Source organism: Tasmannia lanceolata, unplaced genomic scaffold (genome assembly GCF_043159265.1).
Source record: "Tasmannia lanceolata isolate RefF3 unplaced genomic scaffold, GAP_Taslan_0.1 ptg000003l, whole genome shotgun sequence".
In the NCBI taxonomy this organism is placed as follows: domain Eukaryota; kingdom Viridiplantae; phylum Streptophyta; class Magnoliopsida; order Canellales; family Winteraceae; genus Tasmannia; species Tasmannia lanceolata.
The window spans coordinates 42803891-42830074 of NW_027518680.1; the positions used below are offsets into that span (position 1 = coordinate 42803891).

At 39.1% G+C, this 26184-nt stretch overlaps 2 protein-coding genes across 2 annotated transcripts in view; one reads left to right on the forward strand and one right to left on the reverse strand.

Moving 5' to 3' along the window:
* The window catches only part of LOC143854723 (DEAD-box ATP-dependent RNA helicase 37-like), a 92240-nt gene that overhangs the window by 31371 nt on the left and 34685 nt on the right, over nucleotides 1-26184 (reverse strand). The gene's annotated exons all lie outside the window — the stretch shown is intronic.
* On the forward strand, nucleotides 21675-22148 carry LOC143869790 (uncharacterized). The gene has a single exon (XM_077376347.1). It carries the CDS (start codon nucleotides 21675-21677, stop codon nucleotides 22146-22148), a length of 474 nt encoding a protein of 157 aa, XP_077232462.1.

Sequence of the window (26184 nt, forward strand, 5' to 3'; positions counted from 1 at the left end):
CTCCAACAGTTATATCCACTGATCGGACATCATTGATTAATTGATCGCCCTTATCAGAAACAACAACATTATTGAATATACCACCAACATTTTTCCCAGTGTAACCATTATATCCACTAATCAAACCATCGTTGATTGAAGTGGCCGATTGCCCTAATCATAAATAACAACATTATTAAATATATCGCCAGCATTTTTACCACTCAAACCGTTATATTCACTAATCGAACCATTGTTGATTAAGGTGATCGGTCGCTCCAATTGGAAATGGCAAAGTTATTCAATATACCACCAACGTTTTTCCCACTCGAACCTTTATATCCATTAATTGAACCATCGTTTACTAACTTAGTCGAACCAACATTTTTCCCACTCTATGAACAGCAACAACATCTCTCTCTCTCTCTCTCTCTCTCTCTCTCTCTCTCTCTCTTATAGAGGTGTGCTATAACTAAGGTGTACTCTAGTGCAACAAGTCCGAAGAGGCTCTTGGGCTCTGATGGTATCAGAGAAGGCAATAGAGTCTTTTTTTCCTCCACCTTTTTAAGATTTGTACGTGTTTTGACGTAAAGTCCAGAGGTACCTGAAAAATCGTATTAGTTTGCATTCTTTATCTGCATGCCGTTTTTTCTCCCTTTTGATAGCTCTTTAAATACTAAAAGACAAGATAGCTTGCGAAAATATCAAATATGGTTGTGTTCATGTCATTTCCCTTGTGAAAACTAGTATGATGATCATTCTTTTTTCACTACTAATGTTGGAACTACCATGTTTTAATAATTGCACAAACTCACCCTGTCTTTTCTTTTTAAATAGCTGTCAAAGGTTATTACCATTCCCAAAAATTTGTCATAAGCCAATTAAAAAAGAAAAGACAAATTGAGTTTGTGCAATTATTAAAACGTCATAGTACCAATATTAGTAGCCTTTTTATTTTCTTTTGATGGACAAAAGAAACTTATTCGACCTACGGATTTGAACCAGTGACCTAAGGATACTCTCTTTGATCCATCTATAGTCATCCACTATGCCAGCTGAGCTAAGGTCGGTTTCAAAAGAGGAGAAATTATATGGTGCCCGTCCGTCAAGCCCCATGTAGGTGGTACGATAGAATCCGGATCCTGTGCATTTGTGCTAGCATGTTCCTACTTTTCAACGATCAAGAATGATCATGCTATACACGTGGCATGCGTGTTGGGTAATAGGGACCATTGAGATGGGTTGTGATACGGTGATAGTAGTTTTCATGTGGGATGTTGAACAAAAATCTCATTTATAAGATTAAGGCATGCAAAAAGCAATGACATCTTTAAGACATCTTTTTCATGTTTGGTGAAAAGGCTAGAATCATCCACTTAGAGTGGGGTCAAGGGCAATAGGTGGAACTTGTGATGATGAACAATATTCGTGGCAATTAGGATGGAACCCAACTTGGACTAATGAAGGAGAAGGTAAGGAAGCAATGCACGTAGAAAAAGATTGCATAAAAAAGCATACCAAAAACAAAAAAACATAGAATAAAGGGAGGGCTACTATATCAAAAATAATGTTAGATCGAGCATAATCTTCATTAAGAATCATTTAGCTGGACAACCATACCTAATAAATCATATCGATTGAAGAGAAATTATATTCAAATGCATCAACCATGTTAACACACAATAATACGATAATAATGTTAATTGCATTGGTTCAATCAATGGCAGTTATCTTTTTTTAGGTAGGTAAGCTTGGATTAAACCTTCGAGGGACAAAGATTTTTACTGATTAATCTATAGACTCAACCCCTTCGTAGAAAGGGGTGCCGCCCGAGGACATACCAGGTGGTCACCCATCTTAGTAATACTCTCACCCAAGCGATCCAGTGCATTTGTGCTGATATGTTCGCACCCTTCCATTAGCCATTCACATTGACTGAGCTACCATAATAATTTGGCTGATTCAGTTTGGCTCATTAGAGGTGGTTACTTTTTTCTTTGTTGCGATTTTTGCTAAATATTATCTAAGTAGTCATTAAGAGAGTGTTCGGATGGCAATAAATTGGTAGAAAGGAAACCTTTTTTAAGTTTTCACCCTTGGCCTTTATGGGATAAAACTTTCTTGCAAAAATAGGGAAAGAATAAAACTCTCTTAACCTGTTATTTCCTTTTCCAAAAGAGTAAATTTCTTATTTATGAGGGCTCCAACAACATTCCTCCTTTTCTTCATTCTCTTTCCCTCTTCAATTCATTCTTGGTAGTATTCTTGGAGAAAAAGGCATCATTAATGGTAACGCGGAGCGGATAGTGGAAGCTTTCATCCTAGGTAAAAAGAAATGTCAATGGAAAGGTGATGTTTAGTGAAGGGGAAAGGAAAGGAGGGTAAGTGTTTTATAGGAAAAGGGTGTGGGAGGGTTGAAATGGGATTGAAAAAGAGCTTCAAAGTTAAGAAACTAATAGAAATCCTTCTTGAAAGAGTGGTGATTCTGTTGGTCATCTAATGGAGGCCAAAAGGCTCAAGAAATATTAGTAAAGAATCAAGAATGAAGGTGTTTATCTCGGTTCAAGAATGGATAGGGGGTACATAGGTGGTTAACGGAAAGTCCATATGACAAGGAGAGGTTCCTGGGTAGTTTGCAAGAAATTAATGAGAGGTTATAGCAAAAGGAATTCAAGGAGATGGATCTTTAGAAGGGAAGTTATGTGTTTCGGTTGGCTTGGAAAGGATAGAGAGTAAAGGGGATTTAATCGGCAAAGGGATCAGGTGGATGTAGCTGAAATATGTGGTGGATAGGGACAATTTTGGAAAGTGATTTAGAAGGAAGGAGGTGGCTTTTTGAGGGTGTTAAGTTTCTAAGCTAAACTCAAGAAGAAGGATGGCTAGGTTGTAAGCAGGATTAAAAGAGTTGGGCTGGTGATAAAGTTTTTGCTGTGGGTTATATGGATGGCATGTCAGAGGATTTTGGGGACTTGTTTTTATGGTGTCTGATGGGAGGAGTCCGAGTCCGCGGGCTGCTCTTGCGGTGTAGAAATTATGAGAACATTTCACTAATTCTTGGATGATTTACAATGAAGAAATGAGTATTTAAATAGAACACTCAAAAGGATATACATAGAAAGATATAATCTCAATCTAATCTACTTTCCTAACAAACCTACCTACATCATTTTGCCACCAAACCAAATCAAACCTAATATCCTAATTTATTTAGCTTGCCCCATCTAACCTACTTACTAATTGTCTCATCAAACCAAGTTACCACATTTAACCAACATGCCTAATCTACCACCAAGATGATCCAACTGTGAATCTCAACCCAATACAACCGTTGGATCTCACATATTCTAACATGCCCCCTTCAAACGTATATGGATTGAAAATCGATATACGTTTGATTACAATAGATAACCCCAAAAAAAAAAGAAACATAAAAATTTGTAAATTTTGGTCCACACTGCTACGATTGATGTCTGCATGTTGTTGATATTCCTGAAGATGATTGCCACCTGTTGCTGAAGAATGTGTCGAATGATAGATGAGCCGTAAGGGGCCTCAAAGAGCTGGATTGGACTCAAGCCGGAATGGGCGAGCCATTAGGCCTGTGTTGAATACCAAACCCTCTAGAAATGGGTCACTATGGACCAATGCCGGATTGGGCAAGAAATGGGTCACTATGGACCAATGCTAGAATGGGCAAGAAATGGGTCAATATGGATCAATGCCGGAATGGGCAAGAAATAGGTCACTATGGACCAATGCCGGAATGGGCAAGAAATGGGTCAATATGGACCAATGCCGGAATGGGCAAGAAATAGGTCACTATGGACCAATGCCGGAATGGGCAAGAAATGGGTCAATATGGACCAATGCCGGAATGGGCAAGAAATGGGTCACGATGGACCAATGCCGAAATGGGCAAGAGGGGCTTCAATAGGCCATAACGGGCCTCAATTTGGCAATACATCATGGGTTGACTCAGACACGCACCTCATGGAACGAGGCACCTGAGTAAATGAATTATTTCAGGCACGCACCTTAAGAAAGGTACATCAACTAAAATGGATCAAAGAAGAAATTATGAAAGGAAATTAAGATTTGAAAGGAGGAGCAACAATTAGCCGTTGTGAAAAATAATGGCAAACATAAGTAACCAACACTTTGAAATTTTTGTAGCGGTGCAAATAATAAATTTGCGGGTGTAAGACAAGATGGGCCTCCAAGAGAACAAGGGATTAGAAATTGCAAGGGATGGAAATTTTTGGAAAAAACAAGGAGTGTCAATACGAATTTTGAGACATTTCGTGTTGTGAAAGGAAAAATGAATGGTGTCTGGAACCAAAGTCATAATTTCCTCTCCTCTTCGTTATTTTCCACCCTTGTTCTCTTAACATTGAGAACCATGTGGGACCAGGGACAGCTTACTATGCAACAAAAGGGATGGATAGGGCTCTAAAGCAGTAATAGAAGGTGCCATGTGGTGAAACTAATAATGAAATGTGTAAGCAAAACCGAGGTACTTGGTTGACTTGCTGTGGCAGCATGAGAGTTATCCTTGGGCCCTCATGGGGTCACCATGAAAGAAGCCTGTAGAGACGTTGTGCCGTGACGCAATGGGAATGACGACGATTAAATGGGCACAAAGAAGACAGAGAAAATAGAGGGCGACAATGATCCCGCCTTCGCAATATAACAATCTCTAGATTACAGAGAGAAACAAAGACACTAGGATTCGATGCGATAGTGGGTTTAATTGGGGCTGGGCTGGGCAGACGGCGGACTGGCAGCCCGCCGAGAATGAAAACACTTTATTTGTGATCAATACAAGGCCGATCGGATCGATCACTCTGATACCATGTAGAAATTATGAGAAAATTTCACTAATTCTTGGATGATTTACAATGAAAAAATGAGTATTTAAATAGAACACTCAAAATGATAAACATAGAAAGATATAATCTCAATCTAATCTACTTTCCTAACAAACCTACCTCCTTCATATTTCCACCAAACCAAATCAAACATAATATCCTAATTTATTTAGCTTGCCCCATCTAACCTACTTACTAATTTGATCTAATTGCCTCATCAAACCAGATTACATCCAACGGTGAATCTCAACCCAATACAACTATTGGATCTCACATATTCTAATACGCGGTAACATAGGAGGTTGATGGCAACACGATAACGAAGCGGAGATGGGCAGCTTCCATGGTGGTTTGAACTTGCCTTCGACAAGCTATATATACCTGTATGAAATAGGGTGAGGATAACAAAGTGAAACTGAATTTTTCACCATGAAAAACTAACAAATTCGTCTTCAAAACATAAGAATAGGGATAAACAGGGAGAACTTTCTCTGAAAAACTTACAAATTCGTCTTCAAAACATAAGAATAAGGATAAACAGGGAGAATTTTCTCTGCCCAAACTAAAATCTGTAGACACCCCATTTTGATCGGGCCCTAAGCCCCCAAACCAATTTCCAAAAATTGATCCTTAAACTCCAAAACCTATCTCCGGAACAAATTCTCGAATTTTCAAAATCAAGCACAGAATTTCGAAAAACCGAACTCCAATTACGAAAAGGACCTATTTAAACCAAAAATTCCCGTTATGCTAGGTTTGGTTGCTTAGAGTGGTTTGGAGAGTAGTGGAATAGGAAGTGAAAGGGAAGAGACAAGAATTTTGATTGGCCTAGAATTACCTCGGAAAATTGTGTAGTAGTGTTTGGTTGCGCGACAAATACTGGGAGAGTAGGAGAAAAAGTAGGGGGTGTCATTACCAATATAGGGAGAGAGGAGAGAGAGGGGAGAGAGAGAGAGAGCATCATTCCCTAGAGAATTCAACTATAATTCTTTCCTTTTGGAATAAAAGGACAAGAAAAAGACAAGCAATTATTACGTGAGAGAAATCCAAGGGAATCAATGGGAGTCTAATGCATTTTGGCAACCAAATGTGGAATGGCATGCCATATCCAAACCAAATTCCAACGGCTGCTGAGCTTTTGTGCAACCAAACAAAGCATTAACGAAGCTCTGATACCAAATGAAATACAAGGATTGTCAAAATCCATAGGGATTGTCACAGATCCTTTCTCTTGTAGATTTTTAAGATTTAAAAATCTCTTTAAGAGCCTAAGCTCTGATACCAAATGAAATACAGGTGTGACAATCCAAGAGGGGGAGTGAATTGGTCAATTAGAAATTTTAGGCTTAATTAAGGGAGATTAAAAATTAATCCATTTAATTAAGCACTAATTAGTCAAACCCTTGTTCAAATATGTATACCAATGAAAGCTAGGATTTAGACTTTCTAATCATGCATATTTAGCCAACCCTTGTTCAAATGGATATTATAATACTTAGGGTTTAAACAATTTAGTCAAGTGCATTTACTAACCCATGTTCAATTAAAAGCACAAAAACAAGTTAGGTTAGAGATTCCCAATCACCACACGTGCAAGAGAGAAGGAAAGGAGACATCCACAAGGAACATAAGATTTATTGTGGTTTGGTCACAACTTGACCTACTCCACTCTTCCAAGTTTACCTCCTTTTGATCTCCACTAAAATGATGAAACCGTACACCCCACTCCTTCATCTCCAAAGGGAACAAACTCTTGCTTTTCCATTCTCAATGGCCAAAGCGAAGCCCCACGCACGAAGCCTTGACAAAGGAATCAAACCCTTGCACATGATTCACCTTTCTTCACGGGCCGAATCGGAGACCCTTTTCTTCACATTTCTTTACAGGCCGAAGAGGAGACCCTCACATGAAGAACAAATAAAAATAAAAACTTTCTTACCTCTTAATAGGCAGATTACAATAATAGTAGCTCACAATCACTCCAAGAGATAAACAAATAAAAGCCCTATGGAGTGCCTCTTGATAACATGTAGAAATAGAAGATCAAAGAGGTTTTTAACTTTTGAAATAAAAAGGTTGAAGCTCAAAGAGAAATGGAATTTGATATTTCTCTAATGTTCAAAAGCTTGTAGAGATAGGTTTTAATGATGTATATATAGTGTATTTGAAAATATAACCGTTTGGGGTCAAACTGTAAATAAACGGCTTGAAAAAGTCAAGCAGAAAACGCCCCAACGGCTAGTTTGCTCGACCGCGGCGATCGAGCTACAATGGTCGCTCGCCACTATCGGGCGCCCTATTCTATTTTTAAATTTCTTACCGTCGCGGTCGACCGGCCACATGGCGGTCGCCCGGCGAGGGTTTACTGTTTGCTCAAAAAATTTATCTCAAAAACCTATCTCGGTCGACCGACCCACTGCGCTCGCCCGCCCCAGACCAAATTGGATTGTTCTGTTTGAAACAGAAGCGCATCCGCGGTCGCCCGACTTAACCAGGTCGACCGACCCGATAAAATTCGAGATGGCCTGAATTTTCAGGTTCCATCCCATGGTCGGCCGGCCTAGCCCGGCCGACCGACCCTGAGTGAAATTCCATTTTAACTTTAAAATCCAAGGGCTTTTGGGCTATGGTCTTTGGGCTTAAGTCCAAGGTTTTCAAATACATTTTTGGGAGTATTGATGGTTTTCAAAGATGTAAAATGTTAAGTATAAAAACCATTTGAAAACCTTTTGAAAGTGCATTTAAACATAAAATCAGGAGGACTCCTAATACATTCTAAAAATGAATACCATGAGTCTTCTTGGAATGTCTTGGCTCCTTTGCACTTTCTTGGACTTAATTTGGCTTGAGTGAACATCTTGAACTTTGTCTTGGCTTTTGTGACATGTCCTCAAATCTTCAATGCATGTTGAGGTACATGAGGTGTCACCATGGCATCTTCAACTCCAAGCACCTTCTTGACACTTGCTTAGGAACTTGTGGGATCTTCATGTTGAGCTACTTTCTTGAGCATCTTCAAATGAGGATGACTCTAATGTAGGTGCACGCTCTTGGTTCCTTTGATCCTTGATCCACAAGTCATGTATTGTGAAGAGTTGTGTAATGGCGATTATGACATGAAATTCCTGTATACAACACAACACCTCAAAGCAACACATCAGTCCATAAATGCTAATCAATTTGGTTTGCTAGCATCAAAACAAGAAGGAAAGATGAATGATTAACCCATTAGAACCCTTGGGCTTACAATGTTGATATCGGTCCCTTTTTTAAAAGAATAAAAGAAGAAGAGACAAGTTGAGGGAGTGCAAAATATCAAAACATGATAGCGCTAATACCAGTAACCTTTCAGGATCACTAATGAGGAAAAGACAAACAAGATGTTCAATTAACAAAGCAAGGGGGTGTTGATATCAGCACACACACCTCCTTTATAAAAGAAGAATATGATTAGGGTTGGGGGGGATTTTCGTTAAGGAAGAACATAGAGAAGAGAGAGAGAGAGAGAGAGAGTTGAAAAGGGGCTTGGGTCTTCATCTCCGATGATTCCGCCGGTATCGGTGACTTCTCCTTTTAGCGATTCCATCGCCCAGACCCTAATTATCATTCTCATCTCGCCCTCTATCCTTCATTTTCACGCATCATTAGTCCTATGAAAATGACTAATAATGCAAAATACTCAATCAGATTATCAAAAGAACCATGCTAAGGGCATTTTGTGTAACTACTCGCCGGTAACAACGACCTGTTACACAAAATGCACCTCATCTCAAGCAGAAAATAGTACAAACAAATGCAAGAGAAAAAGCCATCATACAAATAAGCTATCCAAATGCAAACTGTCTATCTCATACATCAAATGAATACATGTCTGATCAAATACATGAAAAATGAAAAATAAAAATACAACCAAGAATCGTTAGGACCTTCTGCCTGAAGATCTGAAGGGTCCTGTGCCGGAGGATCCTGGTCTGTCTGAGGAGTGGCCGTTGAATCTGCGTGAAGCTGGGAGATGGAAGACTCTCTAGGCTTTCCTGGTCGCCCCAACAGATGCCTCTCCTATGTCCCCAAAGAACCGCATCAGGTAACCCTATGAAAATATCGGGCAGAAAGGTCTAGGATTGGGACTGCTCCGCTACTGACCTCGGCCGTTTCTGTTACTCTGTAGTCGGTCCTGCGGGCACTCCAACATCTGCATCGATCGTCGCTTCAGCAACCTCCTCTATGGGCTTAGAAGGAGGAAACAGGCCAGAAGTGCCTGCCTTGACTCTTGTCCTCTTCAACGGAAGAGGACCCGAGTCCATCGGTCTATTGCCCGCTCTACGGGAGGACAAGTCGGTCTCCTCAGTGCTTATGGCCGGCGGGTCCACAAGGTAAGCACCAACGTGATCCTCTGAGTTTCCCTTCCCCTCCACCCTGGGCTATGCCTCGGGTGCAGTGCTATTCCCAATGTATCACATAGTGCAGATACACTATATACGTTGTGTATATCTTTTCATTGCATCCAATGCCACGAAACTAGTTCGTATGAGCAACTAAATAAGTGCAGGACCTCTATCCAATAGATTATAATAGGTCAATCGAGTAGTGAGTGGGATCATAGCAGGGATTTAACGGTAGATCCTGCAGAACCCACAAGTGGGCCCCACTGCGATTATTGCTCCATAACCAATGCTACAATCGCATTGTTTAGTAGCCTCCATCGAGACGTAACCCTGAAGATAACTATCAAATCATCATACCCCTAATCACATCAAATGTGTAAATCCTTCTCCAAGTCCACATCTACCGACTTGAGTCCTACGAGGGGTGGACATTAATTACCCTTTGGGCTCACTCATGGTATACTTTTCAATCAAGTAGTATCGGTCTGCAAATGCATTTGCTAAAATCATTTCAAAACTTATTTTGTGAAATCATTTTGATAAACATTTTACCAAATCCACCTGGCCAGGTATTTTTCTAAGCCTACTTCTCTAACCAAAACTGTAGATGGTATCCTATTAAATAGGCAGAGAATTCCATGTCGGGTATCACTATTGACTTCGAAGGTTTGTCCAACACTGTAGTACTACCCTCTGGTGACTCCAATAAGAACCACAGTTAGATATACCAAAAAAATGAGAAACTCGCCAACAGACCAATATGACCCCTTAGATGAACGGACATGTAAAGGGTCTTGTCTAGTAGAATAGCTAGCTCAACGTTCTCCTCTCAAAAAGCTATTATAATGTGATCACATTTTGCAGTGTCACTTATAGGTCTTAGGTCCCTTACCTGGGTGGTGACTCTGGTTTTTTCTTTTGTGTGAAATTCGGATTGCCATTGTAGTCCCAAGTTTACAGAAAAGAAAACTTATATAAAAAATTAATAAATTAGTCAAGAGCAATTCAAATCCAAGCCACCATCATGGGTCATGAAGGGATCTCCTCCCCGATCGGGTGCCACAATATATCTTAGACCCATCCCCTCAACGTGCCTGTTAAACACCTTTTGACTAAGAGGCTTTGTAAAAGGGTCTGCCACGTTATTCGTTGAGGCAACCTTTGCAATAGCCACATCCCTTCTATCAATGATCTCCAGTATCACGTGATACTTTCAAAGTAAAGGCTTGGACTTCTGATGAGATCTCGGTTCCTTTGCTTAAGCAATCGATCCGCTATTATCACAATACAGCGTAATGAGTCTCTCGACAGAGGGTACGACTTCAAGGTCGTCCAAAAACTTTCGCAGCCATACTGCCTCCTTCGCTCCTTCACTCGCAGTGATATACTCAACCTTAATTGTGGAATCTGCTATGGTGTCTTGCTTGTAACTTCTCCATGACACTGCCCCATTGGCTAAAGTGAACACAAAAGCCGATGATGATTTCATGTCATCAACGTCAGATTGAAAGTCTGTGTCGGTCAAACCAGAAACGACTAACTCGTCAACACCGTAAACTAAACAATAATGTTTAGTTCTCCGAAGATACTTGAAAATATGTTTAACTACTGTCCAATGCTCTAGATCTGGGTCCGACTGATATTTGCTAACCACACTTATAGAGTGACTTCTCACAGCCGAAGCATAGGGAATGTTGTTCATAACTCGCTTATCCTCAGGTGTCTTGGGAGAGATCTTCTTGGATAGCCTGATTCCATACCTGAAATGAACTAATTCCTTCTTGGAATCTGCCATGTTGTACCCCGCCAATATCTTATCTTTGTAAGTTTCTTATGATAGCCCAAGCTTCCTATTCTTACTATCCCTAAACAATTTAAGTCCTAGAATGTATGAAACTTCTCCCAGGTCTTTCATAGCAAACGTGCTTGAAAGCCATAACTTTGTACTTGATAACATTCCTACATCATTCCCAATGAGTAGGATGTCATCTACATAAAGAACCAAGAATGTTATCGTGCTCCCACTGACCTTCTTGTAAACACAAGCTTCATCCATGTTTTGAAAGAAGCCAAACTCTTTGACTGCTTGATAAAAACAAAGGTTCCAACTACGAGAAGCTTGCTTCAATCCAGAAATAGATCTTTGCAACTTGCATACTCTTTGACTACCCTCTCCAGCACCCTCAAAACCCTTCTGCTGGACTATATAAATATCTTCCTGAATGTTTCCATTCAAGAAAGCGGTTTTGAATTTCATCTGCCCAATTTCGTAATCATAGTGTGTAGAGATGCCTAGTAAAATCCTAATGGACTTTAGCATGGCTACTGGTGAGAAGGTTTCTTCATAGTCAATATCAGCCTTTTGACTATAACCCTTCGCCACTAGCCTAGCCTTATAGGTCTCTACCTTTCCATCAGGGCCCTTCTTTCTCTTGAAGATCCATTTGCATCTAATGGGTTTATTACTGTGGACCCCGATCCGAGAGAGAGGTGGGGGACGAGCCCCCAACGGCCTCTTGGATCATCCACGTGTGAAGGAGAGCTCTACCAAGGAACTCTCGAAACAGGTGCCACCCTCATAGCATAGCAAGAGTGGCGATATAAAAGGGATACCTCTCGATTCGGGAACAAGTCCGGATTCGAAACGTACTTAAACAAACTCAGAGTCGCCATCCATGGTATACGGCCATGGATCATCAAACAAAATATGCTCCGTATACCATGGATAAGCAGAGATATGTATGAGTCCGTGCCTGATTACGAATGGAGAAGGTCTGAAGAGCACCCCCGGTTCGTCCGAGTGTAAGCACTTGGTCTCTTATGCCATTTATTATTAACCTCAAAGAGTTTCGGGCGAAAATCATATGAAATAGGAACAATTCTCAGGAATCGTCTACCTAAGCATGCATTTCCTGAGGATAAAGAAATAAGCATACAAAATGAAATGAAAAATGTGTCACCTAAGCAAAGCTAGGTTATGAGTGACATACCTAATGGGTGTCTAAGTTCTGGTGGACATACACATGCAAGCTACAGTTAAAGGTATAGTATCAATACAAGAAAGTAAGAAAACACATCAAAACATAAAACACAAATCAATCCTATATATGACAGGACAAGACAAATCCTAACTCTAATGCGACTTGACTCGGACCAAGATGGCCGTCCATCCCAGCTGCTCTACGTATCCCGGCCTCGGGAAGAATCGGAGTCAACGTAGTTCGATGACCTATTCTAAACTACTATGCCTAACCATCTAGAACCGCTATCCTAGACTCGATCCACTAGACTCGACTGATTTTTAAAGCTTTTTGAACGATTGCTTAAATTCAAGTGAATTGTAATTTTTAGGACTCTCTATATGCCCTAACTAATGCAAGTTGGTTAGCCTTAAACTAATGTAGGTGGGCCCTACATCCTATGTGTAACTAGGCTGTGCAACCTAAGGAAAACCATGGGCTGACTATATGCTTCCTAGTCTAGCCATCAGTTCGACTAAATGTCTAACCGATCGACTCGAGGCCTCATAACCCTAAGGACACTCACACGACAGGACACACCATATCAAACAAATCAGGACAGACTCCTAACTCTAAAACAAACCAAACGGCTAGGACAGACTCCTAACTCTAGGGGAAGATCTCTTTGGAAAATGTTTTGAAGAAGTTTTTGCATTTTTGGAAGGTTTGACAAATTTATTTTTAAAAGTTTGGCTGGACCTGGGATGTGAATCCCAAGCTGCACTACGTACCCTTTGGAAAGGGATCAAGCCAACGTAGTTCGAAACGAACTCTCCTAATACGCTACAAAACTCAACACTTTAGCTGATTAAAGGTTTTTTAATGTTTTTCAAATGTTTTTGATATTTTTAATGTTTTCAAATGTTTTTTGAGTTTCAAATTTATAATGTTTTTGGATTTTAAAATATTCCAATGCTTTTGGATCTTTAGATGAATTCACTCTTACAGAGAACAAACAAGCATAACCATAAACTAGGGCAAAGCCCTAAAGCAAAAAGGGGAAACCCCAAACAAGCAACAAAGGTCTCAAAGAGACGATCCACAACAACCAAACAAGCGTCCCAAGAAGAGAGAAAACGATCCAAGATCCCAAGCAAGCAAATCTCTAATAAGACCGAGTTAGTCTCTAATCAAAGTGAAGTAATCAACAACTCTAAAGGAGAAACTCCTAACTAAAAACACTAAAGAGGGGTACAAATGAGTCAATGACTCTCTAATAATGCTACCAAGAATGGGGGTAAAAATGAGTCAAAGACTCACTAGAAGAAAGGGGTATTCTAACATGAGACTGGGTAAACCTCGCAAAAGGAAGACTCCCTATATGAGACAAGGCTTGTCTCTGAGACACAAATGACGTAAACATCTAATGAGACTGGGCAAGTCTCCTATATACAAAGGAGGGGTATGCTACTTGGAGTGAGCAAGTCCCCTAAGGATGGGCTTGGGCTAGCGCCTTCATCGCCCTTTTCCATAGATAAAACTAAGTTTATCTCTAACAAGGAGAAAGAAAGAAAACTTATATCCTAACAATAGGCTCATATCTCAACCAAATTAATAAAGGTTTTACACCATGCAAAATTCATTATGATAATTACAAAAGAAAAAGCAATCCAAAACCTAAACATACTACTTATCCTAATTTTTATCCTTAGTGATTCATTAAACCTTTATTGGATAAATTTAATGCCAAACAAAACTTAATAATTGCAGCACGCCTAACTATTAAAATATAACTAGACAAACATTTTCTCTTGAATACATGAGAGGAATAGAATAAAATGACAGATACATATTGTCCACAAGCAATTACGCCTGACACTTGTTGAAAGTCTTTATTTTACCTTTAAGAGACTCGTGGAAAAACTATCTAAGAATTAACATCACAGGAGATAATTCACTAGAAAAACTATGTAAAAGTAAGAAGACTTATACTTCAGAAATTTTCCCCAAATGAATGTCAAGTTTTAACTAACCAACACTCAAATAGCCTGAGGTAAAAGTACTTTAAATACACTTAATTTCACATTGATCATAACAAACAGTCTTAGAGTAATTGTCCAAGAGGAATCTACCATCATAAAAAAAAATCCACTAATGTGTTCACTCGCTATATGAAGTAGGGCAGATATCAAATGCCAAATAATAGGGGAAAAGACATCACCACAGCCATGCTTTGGCCTCCCTATAAACTAACTGTACTTTATTAGACTTCATTCTACCACTGATCAACCAATTTTATCATAATTCCCTAAACAAGTCAGCAAAATTAACCAACGTCACATAACTTGTCACATGCTCAAAACAATTCATTTGAAATATAAAAAAATCAACTTTTGAGGGCTGTTATTATCAAAAAAAATAATGAGGGCTGTTAATATCACAAGGATGTGGCTGCCCAAAACAAGAATAAAAGAAGGGCTGTCATTATCAAAATGAAGGTGTGGCTGCCATTATCAAAGGTGTATGGGGGCTGCACATATAAAAAAAAATGCAAGGGATGCCAATAAAAAAAAAATCATTGCATAGTCAAAACTCCCTTGTTTGTCTTTACCCAAATCACTTTTGAGTGCCTATATCGATCTAGTACTTTGATGAAAGAAAGAATGACAATATTATGTGCATTAGCTCACATATCAAAAGGGTTGGGGCTACACTCAAGATTATGAAGTGCAGCACTAACACATACTAAAGCTCACAATTGAGAAAAACCAATGCCCACATTTACATTCTTCTAGGTGTCTGCTACATGGAAGAAAAAAAAAATGATAAGTATAACAATTGACAAGACAGACCCTATTCCCTTTAGTAACATCGAGCACTTATAACATCAAAGCCACATGAACCAATCAAAGACTACTATCAAAATGGGATAATATGAATTAAAGAAAAATGAATAAACATAATAATACCATAAGCTCAGCCAATGAATAAAGTAACGTCTATACAATTTACAAATCATGCCTAGCCAGCCATATCTATTCAAGTAACAAAACAACCAATAAGCTATCTTAGCATAGGATTATCGAAATAAATCAGGAATACTTTGGCTAAGAAGAACTAAAACCTGCAAATAAAAAAAAATTATACTCACATCCTTCTTCATGACACTAAGAGCAGACCTACTCTAAAGCATTTCCTAAGCCTACAAACGTAACAACTGAAGGCATTCCTTTTACAAGGCCAAAATACCTACGTCTATAGCTATCAATTCCAAGCAATTTAACCAAATATTCACTTGCAAAAATTCAGTTCAAACAATCCCCTCTTTTCTTTTAAAAGAAAACAACTTCGACTCCTCTAGTACTCAGATAAACAAATATGCTTATACGGTTCCAAATTCCACATTGTTACATTAAAATCTTTCATAAACCATATATATAGATTTTAAAATAAAAATAAAAATAAATAAATAAGGTAAATAAGGTATCCTAGGAACAAAAGGGATAGACACAGTTGTAGATAAGGTAAAGTTAATGGTAATTTCTGAAATGAATTCAGGAAGATAGTACCAACCCAACCAATATTCTATCTGATACAATGACTCATTTTTATCCCTAAGCTATCTATCTAATGAACAGTACACTAGCTAGCCTCAACATCCTCACTTGAATCCCTCGTGCCTTTTCAAAAGGACTACAAAATAAATTAAAAAAAAAAAAAACTGACTCTTATAGTAGCTAAGACACAACTGGACTGACATTTTACCATTTAAACATGAACAAATAAACCAAAATTATTGACATTCTAATATGTAAATACAGTATTACGGCTATAGCTATAAGAGCAAGCCTATCAATTTTCATTTTATGCACAAAGATAATGATCTGCTGGAATTTTTATTTCTAACACAATGGAGAAGAACTATAATAATATTCAATTTAGGCACAATGAAAAGAAAAAAAATAACTATATTAACTGCGAGTTCAGCATAGTGTAAAATGGGCCATAAGAGCTTACGGCCAGACACAATGAAAAAAAAAAATCAATTTTCATTTTGACGATTCTATTCTTATTCTTCTACATTGCTAATGTCAGTGGACCCAAAGGAAATCTTGGTTCAAGCTAGGATAAAGTTAAGACAATATACAGCCACATGAAGTGTTAAAAGAATCTCTAAGTAAACTATTGACTTATGTCTCACAATGATCATGGGGAAAAAGCATCAGACTCAAATATTAACAAGATATCCTCTTGATGAGTTACAAATTCTTTTTTAATGATAATCACTAAAGTTTTCTCAAGTCTCATATTCCCAAGTCATCACCAGACAAATTCACCCTACCTCCATTAAAATATTCAATGTTAACTACATCGAGGAAAGGAAACTTCAGAATGTCTTTCAGCTCAAAATAGTGAAAATGAAGGGTTTAATCATATGTTTGACTAAATTAAGTAATTATTTCAAGATATTATCAAAACTGAATGAAGTTATAGGGGAAAAATTATGCATCATTATGGCATTTAAACATGAAAGCTCTGTTAGTCTTCGTCTAAAAATAATAAAGTCTCATTACTTTTATTCAAGCACACATCGAAATCATGAACAGAAAACAAATCATAATGAACAGAATGCTTCATCAATATCTTGAAATGATAATGAAAAATTAGTCAAAACGAAGAAACAATGCTTGATCCAAAGTTGATCATAAGAAATTTAAGCTTTTGAGAACAATAGTAGATCCAAACCTTACTTCATATTTGATTTCATATAGACTTAAGAAGAATTCTTGTTGCATACAAACATAATCCATGCCTTTATTTATTTCGTAACAAGAGAAATCCATCAAATGAGCTTATGTAGGACTTTTAATCTAATAAAAATACATTCATAATTTTAACAGATATACAAATAGATAATAAAAAAAAAATTAAAATACCTGATGCAGATCAATATCCGAGTTACCTATGAATTTCCTCAATTCTTTTTACAGATGATGAACACTCCTTCAGAATTTTTTGAAAATTGAACCAAATGACGGAGAGTCACTAGATCTACAATGAATTTGGTCAGAAAAGACTAGATTCAAGGTTTTCACAGCTAGATCTAAAGGTTAGAAACCTAAATTAGGGTTTCAAGGTTAGGGAAAATGGATCTAGGTTTTCTAGTTCGGATTTTAGGTTTTGAAATAGGGAAAAGGTGCAGATCAAAGATTTTCTAGAAAGGAATGGATGAAACTCAATTTCTGTCGCCTCAAATCTAAGTTTTTTTTTTTTTTTTTTTTCCCACTTATGTTAGGGTTTGGAAATGGAAAGATATAGATCTGAGAGGTAGAAAGCTAGAATAAAGAAAATGATCGAAGGTTGCCGGAGATGTAGTCGGAGTTCCGATCGGAAATGATCGAAGTTAGATTGGAGGATGATCGGAGAAGAAGAAAATCGGATTTTGAGCAAGGATGATCGAAAAAAACTGAGGAATTCAAATTGAAAAAGAAGAAGAAGAAGAAGAAGAAGAAGAGGAGAAGGAGGAAAAGGAAATGATTCTAGCCGGAGCTTTGGGCCGGAATCGTCACCGGGGATTGACGGAGAAGATGAGATCCCCTTTATCTCTCTCTAAAACTCTCGCTCTTTCTCTCTCTAATTTTTCTTACGGAAATGAAAAATTATATATTTTTTTAAATGAAAGCCCTCACTGCTATTTATAGATTTTTTCTCGATAATTTTTCACCCCCAAATTTGCTCTGGACATCCCCTTTCGAATTTAGCCTAACTTGCTTTTAGATAGATGAGGTGGTCCACAAGAAGAATTTTTAATGAAAATAAAAGACAAATTCGCACCCCTTTAAATACCCAAGAACACCCATCTATTGCAAAAAAAACCCACATTTTATTCCCAACAGGCCACCTCCTGGTCAGGACAATGCACACCCCTTATTTCTACAACATACACACTACACTACCTACCTCTCTCGTTCGCTAGGCAAATCGTGACGGATTTAAACGAAAATTTGCAGGGACCTTGATAGGACCCCAAGCTAGCCTAGGGTGAAGTTTGGAGTTTTAAAACATTGGTTTGACGGTGTTTCACACAAACACGAGAAGTTTAGGGTACGGTCAAAATGGGGTGTCTACAAATACCCTCAGTTGGATCAACCCGAGTCCAGACCTTGTTGGACTACATAGAGTCCATTTCGGATTTCATAGCGTCCATCTATTTTCCCTCATCGATGTCTAACATCGTCTCTTTGTAGTTAAGGGGATCTGTAGGGGTGGTTATTCGGTTATAACCGAACCGAAATAACCAAAATTTGATTTTTTTGGTTATCAAATTTTGGTAACCGAAACCGAACCGATAAAAAATTCGGTTATTTCGGTTAACCGAATAGTGTGTGAAAAAGAGGGTAAAAAATAAATCTCGGTTTCGATCGGAGGGCTAGGATCATCCAATCGAAATGATTTTTTGAGCACATCCTAATTAAGTTGTGATCAATCAAATGGACGGTTTTGATCATCCTACGAGTGCCCATATAGCACTTGTTTTTTAAAAAATAATGTTTTTTATCATAATTTCGGTTATTTCGGTTAACCGAATTTTTTTTGAGATAACCGAAACTGAAACCGAATAACCGAATTTCCAAAAAAAAAATCAAAACCGAACCGAAAAGGAAAAAAACCAAACCGAACCGACCGAACCAATTTGGTTTTGTTCAGTTATTCGGTTATAACCGAATAATGAACACCCTAGGGATCTGTATCTTTTTTGTTCGTTTCACCCAAGTAGACAAGTCTATCGGGTTGTCTGACCTCCCTACTACTACGTCGGAGTGTTGGAATAGGTTTAGTGGGTACTTGCTCAACTTCCTCATATCTCTCTATTGGATTTTTGGGTTTCTCTTCTAAGGCAATCATATCCTTTCCGCTCGCATCTTGAATGAACTCTTCTTCTAAGAATGTGGCATTCCGGCTCACAAAACAGTTTTGCTCACCAGGGTTATAAAAAATATAACCCTTTGTTTCCTTAGGATATCCAATAAAGAGACACCTATTGGTTCGTGCCTCCAACTTTTCAACACCTATCTTTTTAACATGGGCAGGAAAACCCCACATCCTCATATGAGTCAATGTGAGGTTTCTGCCCGTCCATATCTCATATGGAGTCCTTAGTACTGATTTGGTTGGCACTCGATTAAGGATGTAGAGCGCCGTTTATAGGGCAAATCCTCATAGAAATAGAGGTGCTTGTGCAAAGCACATCACAGATCGAACCATGTCCAACAATGTTCGATTTGTCCTCTCATACACATCGTTTAACTCTGGTGTTGTAGGTGGAGTCTATTGAGAAACTATTCCTTTTTCTTTCAAGTAGTCCTTAAATTTATCCGAGAGGTACTATCCTCCCCTGTCGGAGCGAAGTTTTTTAATCCTTTTGTTTAGCTGGTTTTCTACTTCACTCTTGAACTCATTGAACTTTTCAAAGGTCTCAGACTTACGTCGCATTAGGTACATGTATCCGTACCTTGAATGGTAATCCGTGAAAGTCATGAAGTAGACAAACCCTCCTCTCGCAGGATGAGAAAGAGGACCACATACATCCGTATGTATAAATTCCAATACATTTTCGCTTCTTCCATTCTTGCCCTTTAAGGGAATTTTAGTCATTTTGCCTTGGAGACATGGCTCACAAGTTGGAAAGGGTTTCACTTGGATTGAATCTAATGGACCTTCTTTCACTAGCCTTGTGATTCGCTTTAGGCTAATGTGACCTAATCGAAGATGCCAAAGGTGTGTTGGAATTATCGTGTCCCTTGCCCTTTTGAGGTTTGGAACATCAACACTCGGAATATTCTCAACATTAGTTATGTTCTCTAAGGTGTTAATTAAGTACAGGCCATGACGAATTGTACCTTCCACAATCAAGGAATTTTCATTTTTAATGAAAATGAAGCTTTTCTTAAAACTAGTAAAATATCCATCATCAAATAACTTTGAAACTGAAATTAAATTCCTTCATATTGAAGATACATAGAGATAATCCTTTAATATTAAATAATCGTTTTAGGATGGGGTGTCTAAGAAGTCATTTAAGATCGTTCTTTGTAAATCTAGAAGGATATGAACTTTCTCTAGAACAAATCGCTAAGATCTTTCCCATGTCTTTGACATGAGTTGCTAAGAAGTGGTTTCTTCATTTGAAACCTGAAGAAATCAGAACCTTAAAAGAGATTGTTAACAAGTTTGTGGAACAATTTTCGATGGAGGAGGGGATAGAAGTTACAAAAAGGGATATGAAAGCAATAAAACAAGGACCCCAGGAGACGCTTACTTCTTTTGTAAGAAGACGGAGAAGGAAAACGGCCCAAATGACTAACCGTCTTCCTGAAGAAGATCAGATCAAAATTGTGGTTAAGAACTTGTCTTCTCAGTATTACCATTTCATGGCAGCACAATATTATTCTGATTTTAATAACTTGATCAAGACATGGACTATAACTGAAGATGCGCTGATTAAAGGGTTTTAGCAAAGGCATCCTCTGACCCAAGGTATGGGAAGAAGCCGATGGTAGCACCTAAACCTGAAGTTAACAATGTGAGTGCTACTCGTCCCATCAGGAAAACAATGTTAGAGGTAGAGAAAACAGTAAAGAAGGAGCCCAGATATTTCGATCCTCTGCCTTATCATCTTTCCATTGTCCTAAAGAAATTGCTCAGGGACAAGAAAATCCAACTATTTGAACCAAGACCTACCCCTAATCACGTTCCTAAGTATTGACGTGATGATCAATATGGCGAATACCATAGGGGTACCGGGTATCTAACAGAAAGGTGTTTGGCATTCAAACATAAAATTCAAGACCTGATAGAAGCCGAAAAAGTTGCTGTCGCCAAAACAAATGTGACCCAGAATCCTTTGCCAACTCATGCTGCACCATCTCCACCTACAATAGGAGCCATCTTCACTAAAGAGCCTATTCTTGACCCTGCTTTTCTGATTTGTGATGTAACTTCTGATTCACAAACTATCCTAACATTTGGTGAGGAAATTGAGGAAGTAGAGGAAAAGAAACCCTATATGTTGTATGGAGGTAAGTATGGATTTGCTGAGTACCCCATTAGTACCTATATCCTTCAATGTGATGAAGAAAAAGTCCAAGATGCTGCTCCGTATGTTCTTAGCTTTGATGATGATGACTTTGAATTTCTGGACAATCAGTGTTAAGAAGTTCGCCATGTTACTCGTGGTGGATGTATCTTTAAACCTGTTGAGTTGAGGGTTGAGAACCCAACCGAAGTTGTAAGAGCCGCAGAAGCACAGAAACAGAACAAGCCGAGTTACGAAGAAGAAGATAAGAGTCTTTTGCGTCAGCTTAAAAAGACTCAAGCCAATATCTCTATTTGGGGTTTGCTTATGGCTTCTCCGATGAGAATTGAATGCTGCACATGAATTCGTAGATATTACACTTGATGAACTGGTTGGTTTAGTAGCCATGGTTAGAGTATCAAAGACTCTTTTTGTCACTGATGAGGATATGACATCTGAGGGTCGCAATCATACACGTCCATTGAAAATTACAGTTATTTGTAACAGGAAGAAGGTCCCAGATGTACTGATTGACAATGGTTTTGCGTTGAATGTATGTCCTTTAACTACTGCTACTCTCTTTGGGTTTGGGCTAGAGGATTTCATCCCTTATGAACAAGGGATTTTAGCATATGATGGAACTAGACACGACGTGATTGGAACCTTAGCAACTGAAATTCAGATTGGAGGCAAAATTTTCGAAATCGAGTTCCAACTGTTGGATATCAAAGCGTCTTTTCTTCTCCTGCTTGGCCAGCCTTGGCTTCATAAGGTTGGAGTTATCCCTTCTTCGCTGCACCAGAAACTTAAGTTCATTAGAAATAACATGGTGATAACAGTTAAAGGCGATCTTGATTTGGAGGTAGGCCAAATTTCGTAGGAAATTACCTCAGAAAGAAAAGGTGATGTTAGTCTGACCGGGTTTTCTGTAGAAGTCACTACCATATCATTTGAGAAAGCAACGAATGAGGAGATTCTGTTCCTTACCAGCACAAATCCCCAGGTTATGAAAATGATGCGTAGACAGGGGTACATTCTCGGTGCAGGTCTGGGTCGCAATTATTAGGGGATAGTCGAATGGCCTGATATGGGTAAGACTGAAGGGTGGGTTGTTTGGACTCTGATATGAGCCTACTTGGGAAGAGATTAGAGAAATGAGAAAATACATGCAGAAATGGTTTGAGCTCCGTCGTCAGGGTCTAAAACTGCAGATGAAACCATGTGGTTTAATCAGAAAAGGTAAATACTGGAGAGAAGGGGATGACTTTGCATTTTGTGGGTTCGCAGAGCCGTGGGTTGATGAGTTCACAGGGCAAGAGCTACCTGGATTTGAGATATTTTTCGATGAAGAGCTGCCAGATGAGTACCCAAGCTTGTAGATTCATGATATTGAACCGGAGGCTGACTGGGCAGATATCCTTCAGCTGTGTCTAGCCATGATCGAAGGAGATGCGCTGATTCATGATCCCGAAAGCCTTATCACCCCAACCGAGGGACCTCTTACGAACTTATGTTCTCAGGTCATACCCCAAGTCGTCCTCCATTACCGTCATGTTTCCACTAAAGTGTCCGTGGTCTCTAAATACGTGTCCATTTCTGAGTGAGAAATAGAGTCTTTTATATCTGATGTTTCTTTTGATGTAGGTACAGTCGTGATCGAGCCCGCCGATGAGATTGATGAAGAGTCTTTCGATATTTTTGTTCAGTCCGATACAGAGTCCATTACATCTTCTGTTGAGTCTGTTCATACTGTAGTTTATTCTAGTCGATCGAGTTTAGTTTAGTGGTTCTAGGCACAATAGACATTGTAGCTTAGAATAGCGCCACCAAACTATGTTGATCTTGATTTCAAAAGAGACTTGGATACATAGGCAGCTTGGACGGCCATCCTGGTCCAGATCACCTGCACACTTTTTTTTTATGGTTTTTAAGGCTTTAGAGTTTGTGGTCCATTGTCTATCCTTATCTCTTGTATAGGTGCATGTTAGTGTGTTTACTTTTTTTTTTGAATGACTATTTCTAGCTATATCTCTTGTATAGCCTTTACATGCTTACACATTTAGCTGTAGTGTTAATTGCCATATTATGATCATATGCCTACCCGCATGCTTAGCTGTAGTAATTATGTGCTCATCATATCTTGGTTATCTGCTTAGTTGTAGCTCTTTACCGCTTACCTGTTTATTATTTTATTTGATTATCTGTTTAGCTGTAGCTCTTTATTGCTTATTTGTTTATTATTTCTTGCTTATCTATTTAGTTGTAGTTCTTTATTCCCATCTCATGATTTTTGCCCAAAATTCTTCAAAAATAATAAAAATGGCATAAGAGACCGAGTTCACTGGGGCGAGTGGGGTGCCTAACACCTTCCCTACTCGCAACCAGGCACGGACCTTTTCTTCTCTGGTTATCCGTTGCATAGAGCATTTTATGGGTTCTAGGGCCTCAACCCTGGATGTCGACTCTTCTTTATATTTAGGTACGTCTTGGTTCCTAGTTTTATTCCGAATCAAGAGGTATTGCATACACCATGACTCACGCTGTGGGGGCACTTTATTTGAGAGAGCCGCAGCGGAGCTCTCCAACTCGTGTGGAGATCGAGATGCTCGCAGGGTCTCATCCCGCCGTCCGCGCCTCTAGATCGTGGTCCCATAGGCTGATTCTGTTTGAAATGTCTCTTTCAATTCTACCAGCTGCTAAAATTTTAATGGGCTTGATAACCTGCTATTCTTCTGAACCCTGTTCTTGTTCATTCTGTCTTCCGGAGATGCGATTTCTTGCTTTGATGCCTGTCACCCCAGCTCTGGGAAAAATACAGACCATACTAGACTTGTGGACTTGGACTTGACATGCAACAGACTTTGACGACCGGCAAGTATAGAGCTTTGAAAAATACGAAACTTGGACTTCAATAAAGACTCAACTTGCTTCCTGACCTGTCAAACATTTTTTTTAAAGGTGACAACCAACCACTCGTAAAATTACTTGAATGCCATGTTTAAAGGTGATTCATTCCCCTTTTCGGTATTTCTGTCATGGTCATTAAACCCTTTAGATTGCTTGGTCTTAAATGCCCCTAGTTTAAAGGAAGATCAAAGCAAGTCATGCTAGCACTAATTAGACTTTGGTGATGCCAATACCGGGCTACAAGTCTTGTCTTCTTTTCAATATTCAGATTTTTTACGAGAAGTCACTGCCAATGACCAAATCGCCTTTTAGGTTTTCAATCTGCCAGACCACTTGCCTTAATTTTTTCCTAGATTGCCCCTTCGGGTTTCCAATCCAGCAGGCTAACACCTTCATCTTTGCTTAAACCGTCCTTTTGGGTTATCGACTTAGCAGGTGAATGATCCTAACTTTTGCCTAAACCGCCCTTTCGGGTTTTCAATCTAGCTGGTCTTCAGACTCCATTGTCTTTCATTTTTTAGCCACAAACCTTTGCCGAGTGCACCATAAGGACTTTTTAGGTAGGTTCAGGTTTGAAAAGACAGAATTTGGAATAGCTTTCCAAAATTTTGACCGAATCTGGACTAGCCAGACTGTCAACGTACCCTCGAAATTGAGGATCAGGTCCCCGTAGTTCGTTCTAAGTTGAATGGAAATGTTTTGGTTTTTGTTCCAAAGGTCAATCGAACCTTAGTAATTCAGGCTGCCTATGTACCCCCGTGAAGTTGGGATCAGGCCGAGCGTAGTTCAATGTAAAATGCCCATGGTTTATGGGTTTTGAAAAGGATGATTTTGATTTTGTGTAAGCTCAAAAGGGCTTCCAAAGGATTCTTTTGATCTGTTTTTTTTTGGATTTTTGGTTTGAAGTTCTGGTCAGCCAAGGAAGGCCTTCTGGTACTCTAAGCATAATATTTCTTGAGTTGGTCAAGGTTTATTGGCTCTGTTAGCTTTTCTCCATTTTCATCTAGGAGTCTGACGGCTTTTCCAGGCAGGACTTCGTCAACAATGTATGGACCTGGCCAATTTGGCTTGAACTTACCCCTGAGATCATATATCGGTGCCCGGAAGGATTTCAGCACTAGATTTCCCTTCTTAAGGTCTCGAACACGAACTTTCTTGTTGAAGGTTTTCTCGACACGACGTTGATACCCCTGGACATGGTACAATGCTTTCAGCCTCTTTTCATCAATCATTTGTAACTCTTGGTATCTAGCTTGAGCCCAAACAGATTCTGGCAGCCCACCTTCCATCATTACTCTCAGGGAGGAAATTCACAATTCAACAGATAAGACAGCGTCCATTCTGTATAGCAGAGAATACGGAGTTGCACCTGTAGAGGATCTGATTGACGTCTTAGAAGCCCACAAAGCATACAAGAGTTTGTTTCACCAATCTTTGTAAGTCTCAGTCATCTTGCTGATGATCACTTTGATGTTTTTGTTGGCGGCCTCCACAGCTCCGTTAGTTAGGGGTCTATAAGGCAATGACTTATGATGCTTAATCTTAAACTCCTCACACAGGTGTGCCACCTCTTTCTTGAAATGGGACCCATTGTCTGAAATCAGCTCATGTGGTACTCCATATCTGCAAATGATATTTGCTTTGATGAACTTTGCAACAGAAGCTGAGGTAAATGACGCATACAAATTAACTTCTATCCACTTTGTGAAGTAATCAAGGACAAGCAAGATATACTCATGTCCACTTGAAGACTTCGGACTTATCTCCCCGATGATATCTATTCCCCATACTGAGAATGGCCACGGTGAAGCGAGAGAATGCAATTGGGAGGGAGGCACATGGATGAGATTGGCATAGACCTGACACTTGTGACATTTCTTCACATAGGCATAGTAATCTGCCTCCATTGTCGGCCAATACTACCAAAGTCTAAGAATTTTCCTTGACAACATCTCTCCGTTCATGTGCGATCCGCAGACTCGTTCGTGTGTTTCCTCTATGAGTTCGGC